Genomic DNA, 22580 nt, shown 5'->3' with positions numbered 1-22580 from the left:
GAACGAAGGTGAGGGTACTTCTTCCAACATTTCTCCTCTGGATGTGTCCCTTTCCCACAGTGTGGGCACTTCGGTCTCTCTGAATCTGAGTCAGAGTCTGAAGAACTGTCCTTCTTCTTAGCCTTTGACTTCTTCTTCTTCTTCTGTCCTCCCGAACCTGCAACAAAGGCTCTAGTGGAGTCGGATCCACTAGCACTGACCTCTCTGAGTCGCTCGTCGTGCTCCAAGACAAGCGGGGATAACTCCTCCCATAGAAGCTTCTCACGGGTCCTCGATGTAAGTAGGCTGGTGTAGAAGACATCAAACCGAGGCGATGGCAACTGAGTCAAGAGAATCATGGCCATATCTTCAGAAGATATCGTCCGACCGAGGGATGCAAGCTCATCCCTCATATCCTGTAATCTGTTGATGTGGTCCTTCATGGAAGGACTATCATCAATAGCGAGCATCCGCAACTTCTTTTCGAGAGATATCCGGTGGGCAAACGTCTTCTGCTGATAGAGAGACGCTAGCTTCTGCCACACGTCCGCTGCAGTCTTCAACCTGTGAACATGAACAAGGACAGAATCCTGCAAACTCAGAAAGAGGAAAGATCTGGCTCTAGAATTAAGCCGATCCCATAAGGCTGCACGATCCATAGATGTCCCATCTGCAGGATCCACCTGAGGCCGGGGAATAGGAACAAAAACAAGCTCCCAAAGATCGAAGGAGTCCAAGATACACTCCACCTTGCAGGACCATAGAGAAAAGTTGGAGCCATCCAACCGGTCCTCTTTGGGCAGCTGAGGAAGTACGGGTACCTGTACAGGGGGTACCAAAGGCTGCATCTTTGGCCCACTGGAAGGGGCTCGCCGAGATACATGAATAGAAGGAGGACGGGAAAGAGGAATAGACTCCGGACGACGGTCCTCATGATAGAAATCACACCTCCGTTCAAATGAATGTCGAGACAAAAGCTCATCATCTGAGTCATCAAAACCTGTAAACTGATGATAAGACATCTTCCAATCTGCAAAATACCAAACACCAAAGAAAACTGTGCCGATGCCGAAGAATGACCACCAGAAGGGTCACCAACCACCAGAAGAACCACCAAACTCCAGGAAATCAGGTCGCCTATCACCAGGAGGTGAAAACGCAGCTGTGTAGGGCACAAAAGCCGGAGGGAAAGTTGCCAGGCACCAAAACACAGCCCAGAAAAGAAGCGCCAGCTGGAGATGAGCCGCCAGGAGGGTAGACGACCAGCGTGGATGCAAAACGCAGCCTGTAGTGGAGTCGCCCAGTTGAAAAGAAGGCCGCCCAGCTGAAAACGCAAGGAGACAGGGCTGGTTGATGACATGGCAGCCTCTGGAAGGGGCTGATGCAGCAAACGCAAATATTCAGACCACCTATGCAGCAAACGCAAATATTCAGACCACCTGGAGGGGCCGCCTGGCTGTTGGAGAGAAGGGGGGCAGCAACAAATGATAGGTGTGGTCTCTCTCCAGTCGATGAAGACCTCCGTGCTCTCAGTTTGGCGATGATACCATGTGAGAGTGCGCAACGGAAGAGGAAATACGAACACGGAGGGAGAGAGAGAGAGAAAGCAGAAAATAAGGAAGAGAAATCTGCACTGACTGAAATGAATGCTGAATACACTGAAATGGACTGATCAGTCCCTGTACGCAGCCCACAGCGTCAGTGAGGGCACCAGATCAGGCTGATGACGATGGCAGCACCACCACGGGGGAGAAGGAGTGTCGGAATCTGCAAGAAGACAACTAATGAAATGGGGAGGGGGGCTGCCAATAAATAGGCAACGGACAAACCCTAACCCTAACCCTAAAATGGGCGCAAACCCTAAAAGTGCCCTAAAATGGGCGCCCCATATCAGTGACCAAAAAAGTGGCCGGGCAGCTAGTGGCTGCCCACTAAAAGAGGCCAAAAAGAAATACACATCCTAAGATAGCCAGTCGAGAGTGTCTAGCCTCCCCCATCATAACACATGACAGACATGTCAGAGCTCCTAATGTCCTCGTCTGACTCAGACTGAGACTCACAGGCAGGAGATGACAAGGCATGACAAACATGACTGCTAACAATTAAAGGTATTGGGGAGATTGTGCTCACAGCCATTGATGGCTCTATTCTCCACCTACAAGATGCTTTATTTGGGCCACGCATAAAGAAGAATTTGCTCTCTATCTCTTCTTTGACACGTTGTGGATTGCAGCTTACATTTGATAATGACATATGCATGGTGAGAAACAAACAACACATGACTTTGGTCTTGACATACACTTTATGTCATGGGTTATACGAGTTGGATGCTCTTTCAGTTAATCAATCAGCGTATTTGACATCCACTCTTACTCTTGCTATGATACAGGCAGAGTTATGGCATGCTAGGATGGGGCATGTGAACTTTGGCAGCTTGATGCTCTTACAGCGTACGCAAATGCTAGATGGATTCTATTGGAGAGACCTGAGCACTTGTGCGAAGGATGTATTTTGAAAAAAATGTGTCGTTTTTCATTTCCCCGTGATGTTACTTTTAGAGCAATAGCCAGGTTGCAATTAGTGCATTCAAATGTATGTGGACCTATGCAGACAAAGTCATTGGGAGCATGTTACTATTTTGTGGCTTTTATTAATGACTTACTCGATTTTGCTAGGTCTACTCTTTGGTCAAAGAGTTAGAAGTGTATGATGCATTCTTGGCTTTTATTGCACTTGTTGAAAACCAGTCAGGTTGTAAAATTAAGACTCTCCGTTCAGACCAAGGGGGGAGAACACATGTCCTCTATGCTGAATTCCTTTTTGAAGCAAAAGGACATTGTCCATCAGTACACTACTGCTTATACTCCCAGAATGGGGTTGCAGAGAGAAAGAATCGGTTACTCATGGAGATGGCTAGATGTATGCTGAAGGCAAAGAGCTTGTATCGCAGTTTTTGGATGAAAGCTGTCATGTGTGCTTGCCATGTTTTGAACAGATGCCCCACCAAAGCTTTGAGGAAAACTACACCTTTTGAGGCTTGGAACAGCCGGAAACCTTCTGTTGGACACTTTCTTACCTTTGGGTGCCTTGCATATGTACATATTCCAAAGGTACTCAAGAGAAAGTTGGATAACAAGGCCATTAAATGCATTTTTATGGGATATAGCAGTGAGAGCAAAGGCTACAAACTCTATAATCTTGTTTCTAAAAAGGTGTTTGTCAGTAGGAATGTACTATTTGATGAAAAATCAGAATTGTCCCTGACTAGTTTAGACACATATCAGGCTGCCATGATGTATTTGAAGGGCTGCTGCTCATTACATTTGGTGATTCAACTGGAGTTTCAGCAAGTGAACTCAATGTTCAGCCAGCTGCTCCTTTGGAAAATGCAGAAAATCAGCCATTGGCTGATCTGAATATTTAGCAAAGTGTTGAAACTGAAATTCAGTAAGAGCTTATGCACAGTCAAGGGGCAAGACAAATGCCTAGATGGTATTTACAGACTATGAAAGATAGTCATCTGGATGCACCCATGGCTGGTTGTACTAGAAGGCAAGCTCCTATGCATGATACTGCATATACCATGGAGTTCGTTATGGCGGCAAGCACCCTTGATGATGAGGAGCCTGAATGTTTTGAGGATGCACAACAGAGTGTGCATTGGATGGCAACAATGAAAGCTGAATTGGATTCTATCACTAAGAATCAAACATGGAATTTGGTGTCTTTGCCATTTGGGAAGAACGCCATTAGACCAAAATGGGTCTACAAGCTGAAACAGAATCCAGATGGATCCATTGACAAATACAAGGCAAGGCTTGTAGCTAAAGGCTATGCACAGAAAAAAGGCATTGACTATGATGAGACATTTGCTCCTACTTCCCGTATGACAACCGTCAGGTCTATGGTTGCTTTGGCTGCTCATTATGGATGGACTGTGCATCAGTTGGATATTAAAACTACATTTTTACATGGGGAACTTCATGAGGAAGTATATGTACAGCAACCCATTGGATTTGCAGTTGAGGGCTTGGAACACTTGGTCTACAAGCTGAAAAAAGCTTTGTATGGTTTGAAACAAGCTCCTAGAGCTTGGTATGCAAAGATAGATGCCTTGGATATCAAGGGCTCATGGAGGATATAGGTGTTACTCGCTTTCTTCTGATCCCTTCAGACCCACATAGATCAACCAAGATACCGGCCTAGTGGGATAGTTCACCCTATGTGAACTATGTCCTTATATCACGAATTCTTCAAGATCATGAGGCGACTATAGTTGATGAGGCTCTTGCATAGAATATTTAGCACCGTGCTATACAAAAGGAGCTCCATAAGATCGAGCATAATTATACTTGGGAGTTGGTTTCGCGTCCACAGAAGCGGAAGGTGATTGGTGTAAAGTGGATCTTTAAAACTAAATATCTAGCTAATGGCTCCTTAGATGAGCATAAAGCCAGGCTTGTTGCCAAGGGTTTTGCATAGCATGCAAGTTTAGATTATTCGGAGACTTTCATACCTACATCCCATATGTCCACTATTCGGGCCATTTTGGCTTTAGCAGCTCATGACCGCTAGCCTGTCTGTCAGATGGACGTGAAGTTTAACTTCTTGAGCAGCATGCTTGAGGATGAGATTTATGTTTCATAGTCTCTTGGTTATGTAAAAGGAGGATCATGTCTATATATTGTGAAAGGCCCTCTATAGCTTGAAGCAAGCTCCTAGGGCTTGGTACCAAAGGATTGATCAATTCTTCTTATAAAGTGGCTTCCATCATCTAGATCATGACCCCCATCTTTATTATAAAATTGTGGTTGACAAATGTGTTTTAGTTATCCTGTATGTGGATAACTTGATTATTTCAGGGAGTGGCTCATAGGAGGTTGATCGGACTCCAAATCTTGTAGCAAGAGTTCAACATGACGAACCTTGGGATCCTTCACTTCTTCCTTGGTCTAGAGATCTATTAGATGGAGTAGGGCAGTTTTATTTCCCACCACAAGTGTATCTTCGAGCTTTTTTCAGAATTTGGTATGGCCAAGTGTCAACCTATTTCTTGCCCCATGGACCTTGAGTCCAAGTTGATCACTACTAGAGATCCCCTTCTTAATGCTACAGGTACAGGTGTCTTGTTGAATCCTTCATCTCGCTCATCCATACTTGGCTAGACATCTCATTTGTGGTAGCATTGTTATATTTCTTTGTGAAGTCCTACTCAGATTCACTAGTGAGCTGCTTTGCATGTGTTGCACCACTTCTTGCAAGGGACTCAATCCTATGGGATCATATATGGAGAGTGAGCCATTCTTGCTAGTTGGAGTGACTCAAATTGGGTCGGTAATGTGAAGTCAAGATGCTCCACTACAGGTTTTGCTTTCTCCCTCAACTCAAGAAATATCTCATGGAACAGCAAGAATTAGCCTACTATGGCCTTTATGGAGGTTGTGTAACGTGCACATTGTTCTACAACTTACGAGGCAGTTTGGCTTCATCAATTGTTAATAGAGATTGGCTTTCCACAAACAAGACCCACACAGCTACGTGTGGATAACCAAAATACCTTAGCTCTAGCGAAGAACCCTATGTTTCATGCTCGCACAAAGCACATAGAGATTCAATACCACTTTCTTCGGTAGCAGATCATGGATTTTGAGTTAGCGGTGGCCTATTGTCCCACAAAGGACAATGTAGTGGATCTCTTCATGAACCCTCTTCCACAAGCTTCTATGCTTCATCATATGCAATTGTTGGGTCTGTAGATGCTCCCAAGATCTGAGAGGAAGTGTTAGCCTACCATCTTATTCTGTCAATCTATCATCTCCTGGCTATGAGCTCCATCAAATTCTAACAGAGACATAAGAGTCGTGGCTGTCATTTCCACTCAGTTTTGTATGCATTTCTTTCTCAATCAGTGTTAGTTGTGTTCACACTACATGGGCAGCCACTTTTCCTTGCCTTGGCAAAGATTATGCAGCCCCTGATGATTATGACTTGTCCATTAGTGCCATACTAGCATTTTCACTTTCAATTTGGACTGGTTGACTAGATTTGGAGATTTCTGGCTATTTATACGGGCCACTAGTTGCAGCATATGATCTTCCTCTTTGTTGCATGTTGCACACTCCGTCTCTGCCTTCGGTGCTGCCATCATCATTAGCCTGATCCAATGCCCTCACTAACGCTTTGGTTTGCATGCAGGGCTTGACCAGTCCATCAGTATATTCAACTTTCTTTCCAGATTCAGTGCAAACTTCTCTTCCATTCCTACAGTCTTTTCTCTTCTCCTTTTCTATCCATGTTCGTATTCCTCTTCCACTCCTACTGTCTTTCCTCTTCTCCTTTTCTCTCCGTGTTTGTGTTCCTCTTCCGTTGGGCACTCTCACAATTACAACTTTTGCCTTCGACACCTGCTGACTTCTCAGGGTCCTTGGCTCTTCATTGTGAAATAACTAAGGTGCACATCATATGTGCACCTCACAATTACACATTTGATCAATACTTAATCAAATGCTAAGCAAAGCATCAAAGTTTCATGTCCTCGTGACAAGTTGGATCATTGATTTGGTTGCTTAACATCCATATTGATCTTTTTTTTGTTTGTTAGTTCTACTTGCAACGTTTATCAGTGAGCCCAAGAAAACTCATTGGCAAATTGCTATGAAGATTCTATGATACCTAAAGAGTACACCCAAACCATGGCCTTCTCTATCTTGCTTGCAAGTTCAAGAGACACCATGTTAGTGTTCCTTGGATGGACTTATTCCACCTAGGCTGGAGATGATGATCATCAGTGATCAACTACCGGGTATCGCTTCTTACCTAGAACAAGTGCTATTTCTAAGAGTAGCAAGCAATTGAAGGTGGCCCTATCTTCTACAAAGGTAAAATACAGAGCATGATCGACTACCACATGTGAGGCTATGTAGCTTTTGACATTGTTAAGAGAGCCTGGTTGTCCTCAGAGTCATGCCACTCCTATCTATTGAGCTAAAAATGCATTAGCGAGACTTAAACAGCCCCAAAACATGCTTAATTAATGAATAAAACCTCTTATTTTAAAAAGAAACACAATCCTAGAGAGTTACTATGTCCCACATGCAAAACCCTAATTTGGGGCTTGTGTTTCTGTTAGTGAGAGTGAGGTTTGGCTGAGTGCATACTCCAACATTCACCTTTTTGTACACATTCTAGCTCAAGATGAGTCAAAGTTAGCCCTCCAAAGAAAGAAATTCAGGAACTCTCCTTGTCCTTGGTTGTCATGTAAACACTTTAATGGCACTATATCAAGAGAAGGCAAATAAAACTGGGCAAACATCTGGTTCATAAGGTGAACCATGACCTCCAAGAGCAGCATTTTCTGTTTAATCCTCATCAAGATAGATAGCTTTCAAGGAACTCATCAATCCAAGACATGCAAGCCTAGTTTCAGCAAGCTGAACAAAGCTTCATACACAGTAACTTGTGATTCAAAGTTTATATTCTCCAGGCATGTACTTGATACATCCTGGCATCAGACTTGACATACTCTACAAAATAAGGGTTAACCTTTCATCTGTGATAGACAGTGACAAACCAGTGAAATACGAAGCTGCAGCGCCATGCGTTCAGCTTCCAATTTCGTTTTCACAAAGCAATCTCTTGTTTCTAGGGGTGTGTCACTGCAGCAGCACCTTTGCTGATTAGAAGACAGTATGTGTTGTATAGCAATTTTTGACACCAAACTATCAGAAAGTTAAGCTATCCTTGTAACGATCAGAAGTCGATGAAAAGCAGGACAAACAATTTTTTACATGTTAACTTCCAAGACCCCTGAAGTGCTTTCATCTTTGTCTCTCGATTCCAAGTGTACTGCCCCTGTTTGAATGCAACCCTAAAACAAGAGCTTTAGCATTTTAATGCATTGAAAAGCTTGTTTGTACATAAGTCCTAATGCAAACAAGACTATCAATCTAAATTCTGCTATTCCATCACTGAGATTTAGCAAGAGAAGCAGATATCAATCTCATATAGCAGCTTGAGATAGCTCCTGGGAAAAGTACAAAATGAGAGTAGACTTTTGAAGATAAGAAACAACACAGGCAGCACATTACATAGGAATTGGACAATTGGACAAAGCACAGCTAAGAAGAACAAAGTTCTGAAGATAAGAAACAACACAGGACAGATGTCTTTGTCAAAAGTCAGATAGCTAAGCTAATCCCTTTGAAGAAAAACATAAAGGGTTGAGCACCACAAAGCAGAAAACCCATGATTGATCTATGAGAAACATATTTTGAACTATTGGTTCCTTACCTGTTCAACATCAACAGCCTCAGCTTCATCAAAAGACCTGGTGTAAGCACATAACAGAGAGACTGTTTGTATCACTTTCAAGTAAAAAATGGTGCATGAACAAAGTGAGGGAGCAAACAGCTTTAAAACCATACAAATCTGATTTATAAACTGGCTGCTCAAACTTGAATCTCTGAAAATCCAAGGCAATATCTGTCAAGCTATCCAAAACGCTACACACTGCATCACCAAACCCCTATATATTGACAAACGTGACAACCAAGCATGGTTACTAAAAGTATCAATATACTTTCATGTGCATCAATCTGTAACATACTCATTTATTAACAGCTGGTACCTGCTTTAACTTGGTGGCAGGCCAACTAGGCTGTGCAAAACCAAGCTCCTTCAATTGAAGCACTGGACAAGAAGCCACCAAGGAGATCTTTAGCTTTCCATCAGCTCAATAGACCAATAATCTAGCACTCTGGATATAATAAAAGAAAATGTATTTCCAAAAACTAAAGTATCTGGGTTTCATATCAGGCAAATTGGAAAGCCTTTTGAAAAGTGTAGTTTGTACATGTCTAGATACAATTTTTTAAAAAATTAATGACTATAATGTCACAATGGAAAGAGCATAGAGCTGATGAACAACATATCTATAGAGAAACGGTTAAACAGCTATCAACATATCTATAGAGAAATGGTTAAACAGCTATTAAATGATAAGATAACAAAAATTCCACTTACAGTTTACTCAAGTGTTGAACTGCATGCTATTAAAGAGTATCCAGATGCATGAGGAAGCGGAAAAGCTTATATTAACTTTGGATCAGCTTAAGAAAGCTGCCAGACCGTTTCAGATGATGATGAGTATTCATTGACTCTCTTCTAACATGTGCCATATTGAGAAGGGGCTATAGAAAGGGAGCCTTCACCAACTCTCTTCTCACGTGTCTCAGATGGGGAAGGAGGATCTGGTTTTCTAACACTTGCTGAATCTCATAGCAACACCACCTGATATGGGCTATAGCATCAAAGGTGTGGCCATATTTCATTTTCTTTGTTGAGCCCCTGGATTGGTACATATCTACCTCCACTGAAAGATTGCAAGGGGACCTGCAAGGCTTGCTTGGATGGCAAGCACACCTGGAGGAATTTCCCAAGGACTACCTTCTATGACTCTAAATATTCAGGATCTTATTCATTTAAGTTTGTGTGGACCCATGCATACTCCCTCTTTGCATGGCTCTCTATATTTCTTGTTGTTGGTAGATGATTACCCTGTGAGAGTGCACAACAGACGTAGATCACAAACATTGTTTGGGTGGGGGGGACACAGAGGGAAGGAACAATTGTGCACTAATCAAAATGAGAATGTTGAATACAAGGCTCAACAATCAGCCCCTGCACACTGCTGATCTGCGTCAGTGAGGTGCCATGGCATTTTATCGGCAGATCAGTTCACCTCCAATCTCTCAGGCATCGCCTGCTATTTTAGCATTCTCTTTCTTCTACCGCATTATTCTGGTCCAAGCAGCATATGCAAAATGCTGGAAACTGGCCACCCAAACTGCCACTTGGCAAAAACTGCTATGCACCTGTGGACAAGTGTGAATAGGCTGAGACAAACACAATCGGACTGGGACAAAATGCTGAGTGAATGCTAAATGCTAGCACCCCCTTTCAAATCCTCAAAGTACAAAGCCAAGGAGGTGCCTATGATGAAGCATTGAAAACTGTGGGAGACTTCATGAAGATGTCTGCTTCATTGTTCCATCAGGACCATCTCCAGCTCCAAATCCAAGATGCACTCTCAAACATAATGGTACTAAACCTCTATGTGATTCATGCGGGCATGAACCATGAGGCTTTTGCAAGAGCTAGAGCACTCTGATCGGTGACCTGAAGTAAAGATGGTATTGCTTGTGGGTATCCAAGCTCCAAAAGCATGCAGCAGCGCCATACTACCTCCTGAGTGGTAGAACACAAAGCTCAACATTCTACCTCCATCAAAGAAAGAGCTACATTAGGCTACTTCATATTGTTGCAAGAACTGCACCAAATCCAAGGGAGAAAGCATATCCAGTCATCAAATGTCAAGTGTTGGAGATGCAAGGCCCATTCTATAACAATGGCCCCCTCTCCATACAAGATCCTGTAGGAACAAGTTCCCTAAGGATACCGCAACACACAGAGAGCAGCTTGCCTAGTGAGCATGCAGGGGACTCTTCATAAACAAAGACAATAAAGCTGCCACGTAAAAAATGCCAGGACAATAAGTGATCGAACAAGGCTCTGATAACATGTAATATTTGCCAATGAATCACTTGCAATAGAAAGTTCGGACTCTAGATCCACAAGGCATGAAATGGGCTTACATGACACCATGCCGAACTCTACCAAGCTGACTATGTACTGATGCCGAACTCTACCAAAAGCTTGACTGTGTACTGATGCTGGGAAATGAAGATACATACCATGAGGTAGCTGGTAGACCTCAAGACCGGCAATAAAGTGGAGAAGGCCAAATAATTTATAGAAAACTCTTGGCTCAAGGAAGGAGTAGTCGATCTGCTCATAACAAGCCTAGGAGCTTGCTGCACACCATAGAGAGCCAAACTAAAGCGATATACATGACCCTCCTTGCTAGGAACATTGCAATCTAGAGGCCGATCAACATAAACCTCCTCTCGTAGAACGCTATTGAGGAATGTAGACTTCATGTTCATTTGATACACAAGCTAGTGATGATGGGTTACAACAACTAACATTTGGGCAGTTAGAGGAAAGGTCTCCAAGTAATTCAATCCTAGCTTTTGCGCAAAATCCTTGGTAACAAGCCTTGTCGTATACTTCTTCAAGGTGCCATCTACCAACATATTTTGGTCTTGTAGACCCACTTCACATCTTCAACCATGGGGGACGTAAACCGACTCTCATTGTTAACCCCAAATAGAGAAGGTTGCAAAAGGATGGTGAAGATTCAAATCGAATTCAAAGTTAAAGGGCTAGGCAAAACAATCAAAGCATGGCCAAAGGAGTCAACAGAGACTAGTCAATGGACCAAGAGAAAAAGCTAAAGTTCATTGAAGCATAAAAGGGTGCCAAAAACACAAACAATAGATTTATTGCAAAATATTGGATTACCTCAAGCATCGGGAATCTGCACACTGAATATTCAATTCAAATAGCTAGACTTCATTTTATCCTACTACATTGTATTTAATTGAAAAGTGAGAGTCGGGCTCACTCCCGTGCAAAGTGTAATCTCCCATATTCACAGTTTGCATATCTTAAATTTCTATTTTTGTATGTGCGAACGACCCCTAAAATATGTAGATCCACAGGAAAGTCTATCAATCATGTACAAACTAGAAAGCATAGTAACATAGGTTTTGGGAACGGGGATCGCCATCCCCTATCACCATGAGAGGGAGCTCTAACATGGGGGCAGGATTGAGGTGGTGCGGGGACAGGATTGGTGGACTAGGATGGAAAGCTAGAAAATGGGCATTCCATGTTACTATGCTAGAAAGCTAGTGATATAAAAGAGGTAACCTAACTTTGGAGAGAGGCCAAGGGTTAACGCTATTTGCCTAGGAAACCTAATGTGTATAATATGCAAAATCAACAAATGCCCTCATTCTTGTGTGTGCAACTATTGAGCTCTTGCTTCCTTCTCTACCTTACTGCTTCCAGTATAGCTTGTGTGTGTGTGTGTGTGTGTGTGTGTGTGTGTGTGTGTGTGAGATAATCCCCTCTTTACTTCTCTTCTTCTTTCCACCACTTGCATTCCACATAGTGCATTCTTGCCTCCATAGCTTGCTTGAGTGAGAAAAATAGAGTGAGAAAGAGACTAAGGGGCCAAGCAGGAGAGAGATCTCCTCCTCTATTCTTCTTCTTTTTCTTAGCTTGGAGTGAATTGGATCCGTTGCAAATTGATGGTTGAAGAGCACAAGAGGAACCAAATTCAAATCATGAGGCTATCAAGCTCACTTTCGACAGCAAGACTACAATAAGAGAGGTGAGTTTGGTGAGTCTATTATAAACCTTGAATCTTTTATGCTTTCTTACATCTATGGGATTGAGTGAAGAGGCATAGACAATTTGAAGTTAGATTGTGAACCAGCTATATGAGTGATAGCGTGAAACCATTTCGATAAGGAAAACTCTTGAAAGAATAAAAGTCCATCCAAAGTCCAATCCACTATGCGTAAGCTCGATATTTTTCATTTCATTGCTGGGACCAAGGATAGAATCCTCTGGAGTGGTTACTTGTACTCTCACAGTGTGTAGAAATAGGAGGCCATAAGTGCTCAAAAGGATTGAACCAATTGTGAAGATTGTGGGAGAGAAGGAAGGAGTCTCACTTGTAGCTTTCTTGCTTGCACAATGGGGGAATACACACACAGGTGGAGGCTGAAAACAGTTTTCCTCTTCTTAGTTGTGTAAGCCAAAAGAACTCACATACATAGAAATAGAAAAACCCTATATATGGGTCTTAAACCAAACTCAACTAACTAAGGTGGCAAACTAACTGAGCCACGAACTAGAGTAGATAAGGATAGCTGTCATGTAGCTATTATTCATAGGCGGTGTACCAACCGCATCTGCAACTGACAAGTCGGTGACATAAATGCACAACGGTCACCCTGGCATATCACGAGTGGAGCTCGATATCTCAACACTCCCCCTCGAGCTCAATCCCAATTCCTGCACACCAAGCAGGTCTCTGAACTTGCGCAGCTTCTCTGCGCCCAATGCCTTCGTGAATATATCAGCTACCTGATCCTCTGTGCTGACATAAACTAGATCAATAAGACCTAGTAAAACCCTCTCCTGCACATAGTGATAATGCACCTCAATGTGCTTTGTTCTAGCATGATAGACTGGGTTATTTGCCAAGTGTATACTACTCATGTTGTCACAATAAATGACAACTGGCCCATCTGTAGGCTGATGCATATCATAAAGTAGCTTATGCAACCAAGCTACCTCACATGCAGCCATTGCTGCACCCCTGTACTCAGCCTCTGTGCTGGACAAGGCAACTGTAGGCTGTTTCTTGCTGCTCCAAGTGACTGCAGCACTCCCAAAAGAGAACACATATCCACTGGTAGATCGTCTATCAGAAATGCTACCAGCCCAATCAGCATCAGTGTATCCATGCAACTGTATCTGAACCCCAGTCTCATAAAATAGTCCATACTGCAATGTGGACTTCACATACCTGAGTATGCGTCTAGCCGCATCCAAATGCGGTTTCCTTGGAGCCTGCATAAACTGACTTACCAATCCAACAACATAACTCAAATCTGGCCTGGTAATAGTCATATAAATCAAGCTTCCTACTATGCGTCTGTACATAGTAGGGTCTTCCAGAACTCACCTGCATCTGCGCTCAGCTTCACATTCTGCTCCAAAGGAACTGAAATAGACTTACAGCCTGTCATCCCATATTTGGACAGCATGTCCAATCCATACTGCCTCTGCAAGAGCTGTATCCCACTTGGTGATCTAATCACCTCAACGCCCAAGAAATAACGCAGCTCTCCCAAATCCTTCATTTCAAACTTCTGCTTCAATAGCATTTTCACATGAAGGATATCTTCATCACTGTCACCTGTCATAATCAAATCATCAACATAAATGACAAGTAGCATAATACATTTCTCTGTTTTTCTCACATAAAGTGAGAAATCTGCCTTGGAAATCTGAAAGCCAATAGTGACAAGATACTGTCCTATCTTGTCAGACCATGCTCTAGGTGCTTGCTTCAAGCCATACAAGGCTTTCTTCAACCTGCAAACAAACTCAGGATGAACAGCATGCACATAACCTGGTGGCTGCTCCATATAGACCTCTTCTTGCAAATCACCATGCAAGAAGGCATTCTTTACATCCATCTGATGTAAAGACCATCCCTTTGATGCAGCCATAGCAATGACTGCTCTTACGGTTGCCATCCTTGCAACCGGACTGAATGTTTCTTCATAGTCAATGCCATATGTTTGTGCATACCCCTTGACTACTAATCTTGCCTTGTATCTGTTCACAGGACCATCTGCATTGTGCTTCACCTTATAAACCCACTTACAGCCAATTGCATTCTTACCTTTAGACAAAGGTACCAATTCCCATGTAGCATTTGCTTCCAAGGCATCCATAGCTTTCTCCCATTTTTCTTTTCCCATGGCTTGCTCAAAAGAAGTGGGTTCTGATTTCTGTATCACTTTGACCATATATGCATAGTGAATGGTTGTAAATCCATCATATTTCAGCCTATCCACAGGATACCTAGCTCTCGTAGACCTGCGCAAAATAGGTTCACTCCCAGGTGCTCTCAAAACATCCCTGGTCTTCCTTACTCCAGGTATAACAATAGAAGGAATACCCAACTCATCATCAATGCTCTGTTCTGAGCCACTGGATTCACCATCCACATAAGAGTGACCTGCATTCACATCAAACATGGGCTGATCAACCTTCTTTTTTCCTTTTCGTGATACCTGCATACCACTATCTGCATTGCTTTGAGAAGATTCTCCTGATCTCAATCTGCCTATCCATGGCGAAGAATGTGAACCACTGCTAGAGAACGCTCCAGGTCCACTAATATTTTGTGACTGCTGCTGTGAATACTGCGCAGCATTACCATTTTGTGCATCTACATCATCAATCACATTTACTGGTTTATACCAGCTACTCATCTCATCAAAAACAACATCTCTGCTCACTGTAAACTTACGAGTAGAAGGGTTATAGCATCTATACCCTTTCTGCTGCAGAGAGTAACTAATAAAGATGCACTTCTCAGCTTTTGGATCCAACTTGGATCTCAACTCATCTGGCACATGTACATAGGCAATGCAACCAAAAATTTTCAAATGAGAAATATCTGGTTTCCTACCAGTATACCTCTCCTCTGGAGTCATCCCATGTATTGCTGCAGTGGGAGTCCTGTTCATTATATAGACTGCTGTAGCAATTGCTTCAGCCCAGTAAAAATCTGGCAAGTCTTTTTCGTTGAGCATGGCACGAGATACCTCTCCAATATGCATGTTTTTCCTTTCTGCAATTCCATTTTGTTGTGGGGTATGACTGCATGAATATTGCTGCTTTATGCCATGCTCCTGCAGGAACCTTGCAAACTCATTTGAGAGGTACTCTCCCCCTCCGTCTGACCTTAGGCATTTTATTTGCAAGCCTGTTTCTTTTTCAACCATAGCTTTAAGAGTTTTGAAATGCCCAAAAACTTCACTTTTCTTTTTCATAAAATATACCCAAACTTTTCTGCTATAGTCATCAATAAAAGTGACAAAATAATGACAGCCTCCAAGAGATGCAGCTTTAGTAGTCCACACATCAGAGTGGATTAATTCCAATGGCTTCTCACTCTCTTGAACATATCTAGGAAATGGTTTCCTTGCCTGTTTTCCAAATTGACAGGCTTCACATACCTTATGCATTTCTGCAACCTTGAATTTAGGCAATCCTGCAACAATATTTTGGGCCTGCATTGATTTAAGTCGCTGTACATTAACATGACCAATGCGTTTATGCCAGATATCAATATCTGCAACTACACCGGTCCCATGTGCAAACATTGCTGCACTCAATTCAGGCATGTCTGCATCCAACGTAAACATTCTGCCCTTCTTCTTTCCTTTTGCTATCAAGCGACCTTTATTTTTCATATCCTCAACAAAGCATCCATGAGGATTAAATCTGACCTGCAAGCCCTGCTCAACCATTTGACCAACAGAAACCAGATTCTTGGTGATATTCGGGACATGAAATACATCAGACAGGTATTTCTTTTTCCCATCCTGCATAGACAAATGAATTTTTCCAATCTGCACAATAGGATGTGCAGTATCATCACCAGTCTCCACAAATCCTGGTTTTTCCATTTTCCTTGCATTCTCCATCCATTCTGCATGACCTATCATGTGGTTTGATGCACCTGAGTCAACATACCACACATCGTTGCTTTCTTCTGCACTTGTCACAGAATTGTTCATGTGCTGCACCATAAACAAATGCTCATTTCTGTCATCACCCTGTCTACTAGAAGATGTATAATTCCCTTGTTGCAATTTCCCATTCATGATGTCATTCTGCTTTTTATAGCAGTCTTTAGCCATATGACCCATTTTACCACAGTAGTAGCATTCAACATTGCTGTTTGCATTTTGGTCTCTTTGCCATCCACCACGACCTCTTTGGCTCCCCCTGCCTCTAGAGTTACCACGTTCTCCTCCATAAGACTGGTTTTCTTGAGTTTGCTGCATATTCTGATTTCTACAACGGCCTCCAAATCGGCCTCCTCTACCTCTGCCTCTACCTCTTCCAGCATTTGAGTAGAAGACAGCTTCTTTTGAAGTTCCTCCTGAAGAAGATGCACCACCATTTCTCTGCTCCTCAGAAATTAGAAGAGCAATCAACTCCTCAAAATCAGGAAATCTTTCACGGACGGAAATGGATGTTCGGAACTGTGCATAATCCTTTCCTAGACCATTCAAGGTCACAGAAACTAAATCATCATCTTCTACTGGCGACCCAATGGAAGCAAGTGCATCTGCAATCTTCTTCACCTTCATCTGGTAGTCATTGATGCTCATATTTTCTCTTTGCACATTATGCAACTCTTGCTTGAGCTGCATTTTCCTGGCTTGCGTATTTGTGCTATACATTTTTGACAAAGTATCCCATGCCTCCTTTGGCGTACTTGCATCCTGAATATGCACAGTCATAGAGTCTGAAATACTGATAGACAGCCAGTACATAACTTTCTTGGCTCTCTCATGCCATGCTTTGAATGCCTGCATTTGCTGTTGATTGGGAACATCAGGAAGAACTGGTTCTTCTTCATTTCCTGCAACAAATTCCCAATATCCTTTTCCCATAAGGAAATTCGTCATTCTAAACTTCCATGCTTGGAAGTTGTTCTTATCAAGCTTTTCAGTTACAATCTGTGAAAGAGAATCAGACGCCATTACACAATACTGCAAAAAATTCTGTCACTGCAGAGAACACAACTTCAGCCTCACAAGGACAAATCTGCAAAACTGACGAAAGTGGTATTTAACCACACAGTCACTTCCTAGTGACGATTTTGCATCAACAAGCAACAAGGATGATTCTGTAACTCCCAATGTCTCTGCGCACAAGCATACGATGCAATTTCTACAGTAACTTTTCACCGACCTGTAGAACAGTGGTCACACAGCATAAAACTGGACAATGCACTCTTGTAATTTCCGGCTGTGCTACCTGCAGAGATCTGCTCCCAAAACAGAAAATGAAAGCAACACTGCTCCTCTTACCAGAACACCGCGAGCTTGGCTTGCTTTCTTGAGCTCCTTACCACGAACAAGGCTCTGATACCATGTCAAGATTGTGGGAGAGAAGGAAGGAGTCTCACTTGTAGCTTTCTTGCTTGCACAATGGGGGAATACACACACAGGTGGAGGCTGAAAACAGTTTTCCTCTTCTTAGTTGTGTAAGCCAAAAGAACTCACATACATAGAAATAGAAAAACCCTATATATGGGTCTGAAACCAAACTCAACTAACTAAGGTGGCATACTAACTGAGCCACGAACTAGAGTAGATAAGGATAGCTGTCATGTAGCTATTATTCATAGGCGGTGTACCAACCGCATCTGCAACTGACAAGTCGGTGACATAAATGCACAACGGTCACCCTGGCATATCACGAGTGGAGCTCGATATCTCAACACCAATTTGCTCTTATAGAAGGCATGGCCAATCTGAAACATGCACAAATCCATAAGAGCAAAATCGAAAGTATCAAGTCTTTCTCTTTGAATAGATGTAGTTTTTGAAACACACATGGATTAGTATAGCAAGGCCAAGTTGGGAGAAAACTAGCTTGTTGGAGGATGAGTAGAGAGTAGGATAGTGTTAGCAGATTAGTCAATTCATGGTTGAGTCTATACATGTGGTATAGCAGGCTTGGCACAAAGATATTTTAGGCATTTTATTTACCAGCATTTATTGTGTTTTGGCATTATTTGCAGCCATGCTGGTCGACCAGTCATATTTTTGGTATTTATTTGGCCTATATATTCTCAGGCTCCCTCCTCCACATTCATTCATCACCTGACAGTTCTTGGAGAGAGGGAGCATGTGCCAATGTCTCCACACCCGGTGACTCACATTGCTTCTATATTGTCTCATGTTTGATATATGGATTTCATTTCCTGAGCATACATCTGAGTTCTCATCTGTATTGTGTTCTTTCTTTCCCTTTCTCTTTTGTCTTGTGTTTTAGCAATTTATTACAGCTTGTTTACGCTTCCATTGCTACACCACTTCTGACATGGTATCAAATTTCAGGATTAGTGCTCCTGCTGTATTTTCTTGCTAATTTCAGGATTAGTGCTCCAACCAGGTGACCTATTTTACCTGCGTTTTTTTGCTGATGTCAGCATCCATACAGCCTGTGCATCTGTTTCAGCCTGTGTTTTGGTGCCTCTGCATCTCCTCCTGGCTGGGCACTTGCATTATCAAGCCGTTTTTGCTGTTTTTGGCAGTTTTTGACTGATTTCTTGACTTTTTACAGCAACTTTTGCCTTATTTTGATCAGATTTTGGGTTATACTGTATGTGAACTCTTGTTTTTTGTAGTCTGTGCTCATGTTTTGGCTGTGTTCCCTCTCCAAATACCTTCTTTTCTCTACTTCTCTTCTCCATCCTCTACAGATGGCTCCTCCATGCACATCCATTGATGATACACTACATGGAAATTCCCGTGAGGCTTTTGCAGCTTCAGAGAGGGGTTTGAAGATGAAGAAGTCGAAGGCCCAATGTTACCACTGTGGCAAGAAGGGTCATTTAAGGAAGGACTACAAAGAGTTAGCGGCTTCCAAGAAGAAAAAGGAGCAGAAGACGAAGCAAAATGCAAACTCCTCTGACGAGTCATCATCTGCCTTAGATTCCGACACAGCTCCTCCGACCAAGGCGAAGTCTAAGGCGCAGAAAGGATCCTCTTCTTTGGATCATGGGGAGGGCTTGGTGGTCCCTTCCTCAGCTGCATTCTAGTGGTGATGATGGGCTAGTTACGTGACAGAGCGGGTGGCTTTCGTTTGGAGCTCACATGAGGGGACACTTTGGCTGCCTGGTCAAAGAAGGAAAATTCATAGTCATTTCTACACTGCAACATTGGTGACAGGATGGTCACGTATATTGCACTGAATCTTCTGGTTGGAGTGCAGAATTGACCATTTCAACCTGCTGTATTTACTGGTTCAGACCTGTTCTGAAACCTGTTTACAACTCATATTGTTCCTTGTACTGTTCAGCCCACTGTAATTACTGGTTCAGACCTGTTCTCAGCTCATATTGTTCCCTGCACTGTCCTGCATCATCTGGGCCAAGTGCCCCTTGATTCTAACATCAATTGGGCTTTGAAATAACCTCTGAACAGTCCAGAATCAGAACTGATTTAATGTTGTTTCAGACACTTGCTTGGTGAGGTTACCACCCTCACCTGTTCCTGCTTGTGGGCAGCAAACAACTGCTCCTGTTCTTGGAGAAAAGAGGCTCTTGCCTCATGCAAAAACAGCATATTCCACACAGCTGTACCTGAATCAGAAGAAAGGCCCTTGATTCTGCAGCATAACCATACTATCAGGAAGAGAGAGAGAGAGTAGGAAGCAAGCTCAAGCCTCTGTGCATCATAAACAAGGTAGGCAAGCTCTCCAAAACCAATTCTGCATCAGCCACTGTTCCTCCTCTTCAAATGAGCCCTTCAAGACCCAAAAAACTGCACGCCAACCCTCTTTAAAGAGGTAAGTGTACCAATTTGTGCCAAATGGCAGCACTGTAAGATATTTCCCGTTCTAACCTTCCGGTTTAAAATTCTCCATCCTCGGTGCGAAATTTGACCTCGACATAGACCAGAGGATTAATCCTCGTGCAAAAATGAAGATAATGACGTGAACAGATTCTGAGGTCCAAAAATAGTAACTCCCTAAATTTTAGGAGTTGCTTCCATTGCATCCCCACTAGTCTTCTGACCATCTTTGCAAACTATGGCTACATCCAAATTTGTAATGTAGCTCAACTGAAAGTGAATTTCCACTGATGACCCCACATGGACTAATCTCTTGAAGATTTGTCCATCTTCACTTTGAACTAGTCTCTTCCAGGCTAGTTCTTCAACACACTTGTCCATATACACTTTCACAAGTCTCTTCCAGGCTTGTCAATCTACAGTGCCATCAGTCTCTTCCAACCTTATACTGGACCTTAACTGTCCAGTCTTGACTCACTAGACATTCCTGTCCGATTCACATACTGGCCATGCAACTCAAGCGTTTAGATTTCAAGAGGGATCCTTCCAAAAAGAAAAACCAAATAAAATATGTAATAAAGAAATCAACAAAAAGGTAATAGTTGTCACAGTCTTGTGACAGCTCCATTCTTAGGTTTTGGGCATTTTGATGGCAAGTGATTGCCACCATAATCGATGCATTTATTATTCAATAGATAAGAAGACCTAGGACTTAAACTCTGTATTAGCTTCACCTCCCCTCAAGGTGGTCTTAGAACATAGTATTCCTTTAATATTGATTGAGGTGATCAGTCTTACCCACACACAAGATCAGCTATTTTCTTGCTTCTTCACATTAAGTGGCCCCAAATTGAAACTGAAACAGCATGAATTTACTCTCTACTAATCTTTCCACATCCCACCTCATCATTGTATAGTCCTTGCAAGAGAAACCAAATATTTCAGTGCTAAGGTTTTCCCTGTCAAACCCCAACTGTAATGGACAAAATCCTACATAATCCACTTTGGCCATGCAGCCTATATCACAAGCAGGACTTCTATCAAACTCAAGATTTCACACTCCAGCTGATCAACAGTTAAGTGAAGCTATTGACATTAGAGCAGCTCAAGATGCTAGCTGAACTTCTAAGTAATGGAAGACAGCATAGCAGGACAAGCAGTCGAAAAGCACATATGGGTAGACAGTGTAACAGATAGCTAAAGAAAACCACGTTCTACCTCCGACCGAAGCAATAAGCTGAGAAACTTTTCACAGGGCATCAAATGTTTAAACATCAGCCTTAGAAACGACTAATCAGTACAACATCTCTGAGTTAATCATTAAACCAGACCACTTACTGATGTTTGTGCAGGTTGTGTGAGAATCTACAAGTTCTCCAGGAACTGCAAATTTTCGACCTGTCAAGCTCAAAAGCCACGAAACCTTGCCAAAATTCAAACAAAACGAGAAAGAGAGGTAAACTCCTGTCCGTAGATACATGAGAACAAAAGAAGACCATGAAAGAACCTGACAGTATAACTTGATTCAGAAACGCTCACCAGGCTTACAAAATACAAGAACTGGTCATTGCGACTGTTGTTTGGCATTGTGAAATAGAATTTGTGCAGCCGGGGCCAAGGTGGTTCCCTGAAGAACAGTTATTAGAAAATCTCCAGCACATGTAAAACAGAATAACCGAGCAGTTTTTGAGCTTTACCTCAGACTACAGAAACGATTTTCGTAGTCCAGCAATGTGAGCTTATCTACAATAATCTCCATCAACACGCTGGCTCTGACTTCTAGCTGCAAGGTAGCACACTCTGTTATGGTTTGAAGAGACATGGAAAGACTGAAATACATTTGCAGATGAGAATAGGAAAAATGTACCATTTGAAGCGACATGATGATGATTCTAACTGTGCAGCCAAGATAAGGAACAGGAATCCAGTTGTGACTGCATAAATCTCACACGATTTTCCTACGACCGCGAGAGTCTCATCTTCCCCCGTAAACACGACAGCAGCTATGGCGACTAACCTGTTCCGAAATGGCTGTTACAGACGGTTGGTGTGCTCACTGCTGCCTTCTTGCTCCATCACCTTTTCGGTCGGTTCAGGCAAGGCGGATGGGCGGCTCGCTTGGTGTGTCCGTAGTGTGAACAATCTGTACGTATAATTTGCTTCTATTAAGTTTCTAGTTGGTATTGCGTGGATGGCCGACCTAATCGACACAGGCTCGATTCTTGAGATGCAGCATCTCTCACGTGCATGAGTACCTTTGCGTATTGCATGGATGGTCGAGAGACTCTCTTAATGGACGCAGGTTCGATTCTTTGATATTCTAATGTTGCCATCTCTTGTCCCCCGCCCTAGGGCTTAGACGTTGAAAGCATTCAAGGGGGATGCTTTGTGTCCAATTTGCTCCCGGCACGTTAGCAAGACCGCCCTTCTATGCCCAATTTGCTCTCAACCCGCTAGCAAGACCACCCCTTTGAGTCCAATTTGCTCTCAACACATTAGCAAGAC

The 22580-nt window shown here is 42.7% G+C and overlaps 1 protein-coding gene across 2 annotated transcripts in view; it reads right to left on the bottom strand.

The window, feature by feature from the left end:
* Positions 1–22309, bottom strand: part of LOC148016295 (intraflagellar transport protein 57-like) — a 111599-nt gene extending 89290 nt beyond the window's left edge. Inside the window, exons 1-10 of one of the 2 annotated variants that reach the window (XM_087663763.1) lie at positions 22093–22309; positions 21943–22009; positions 21773–21858; positions 21615–21702; positions 21414–21498; positions 8606–8667; positions 8403–8503; positions 8269–8305; positions 7767–7846; positions 7550–7634 (exon numbers count right to left, since the gene is read on the bottom strand). In XM_087663763.1, coding sequence (XP_087519889.1) covers positions 7550–7634; positions 7767–7846; positions 8269–8305; positions 8403–8503; positions 8606–8667; positions 21414–21498; positions 21615–21702; positions 21773–21858; positions 21943–21957 — 639 coding nt within the window. In that variant the 5' untranslated portion in view covers positions 21958–22009; positions 22093–22309. Of the gene's footprint in view, positions 1–7549; positions 7635–7766; positions 7847–8268; positions 8306–8402; positions 8504–8605; positions 8668–21413; positions 21499–21614; positions 21703–21772; positions 21859–21942 lie in introns of both variants that reach the window. The other variant, XM_087663764.1, reaches the window with a different exon arrangement.
* Between the last annotated feature and the right edge of the window lie 271 nt (positions 22310–22580).

Source organism: Lygodium microphyllum, chromosome 23, assembly GCF_053477565.2.
Source record: "Lygodium microphyllum isolate KBCC chromosome 23, Lygodium_microphyllum_v1.1.10, whole genome shotgun sequence".
In the NCBI taxonomy this organism is placed as follows: domain Eukaryota; kingdom Viridiplantae; phylum Streptophyta; class Polypodiopsida; order Schizaeales; family Lygodiaceae; genus Lygodium; species Lygodium microphyllum.
This window is presented reverse-complemented; position numbering and strand designations above follow the sequence as displayed.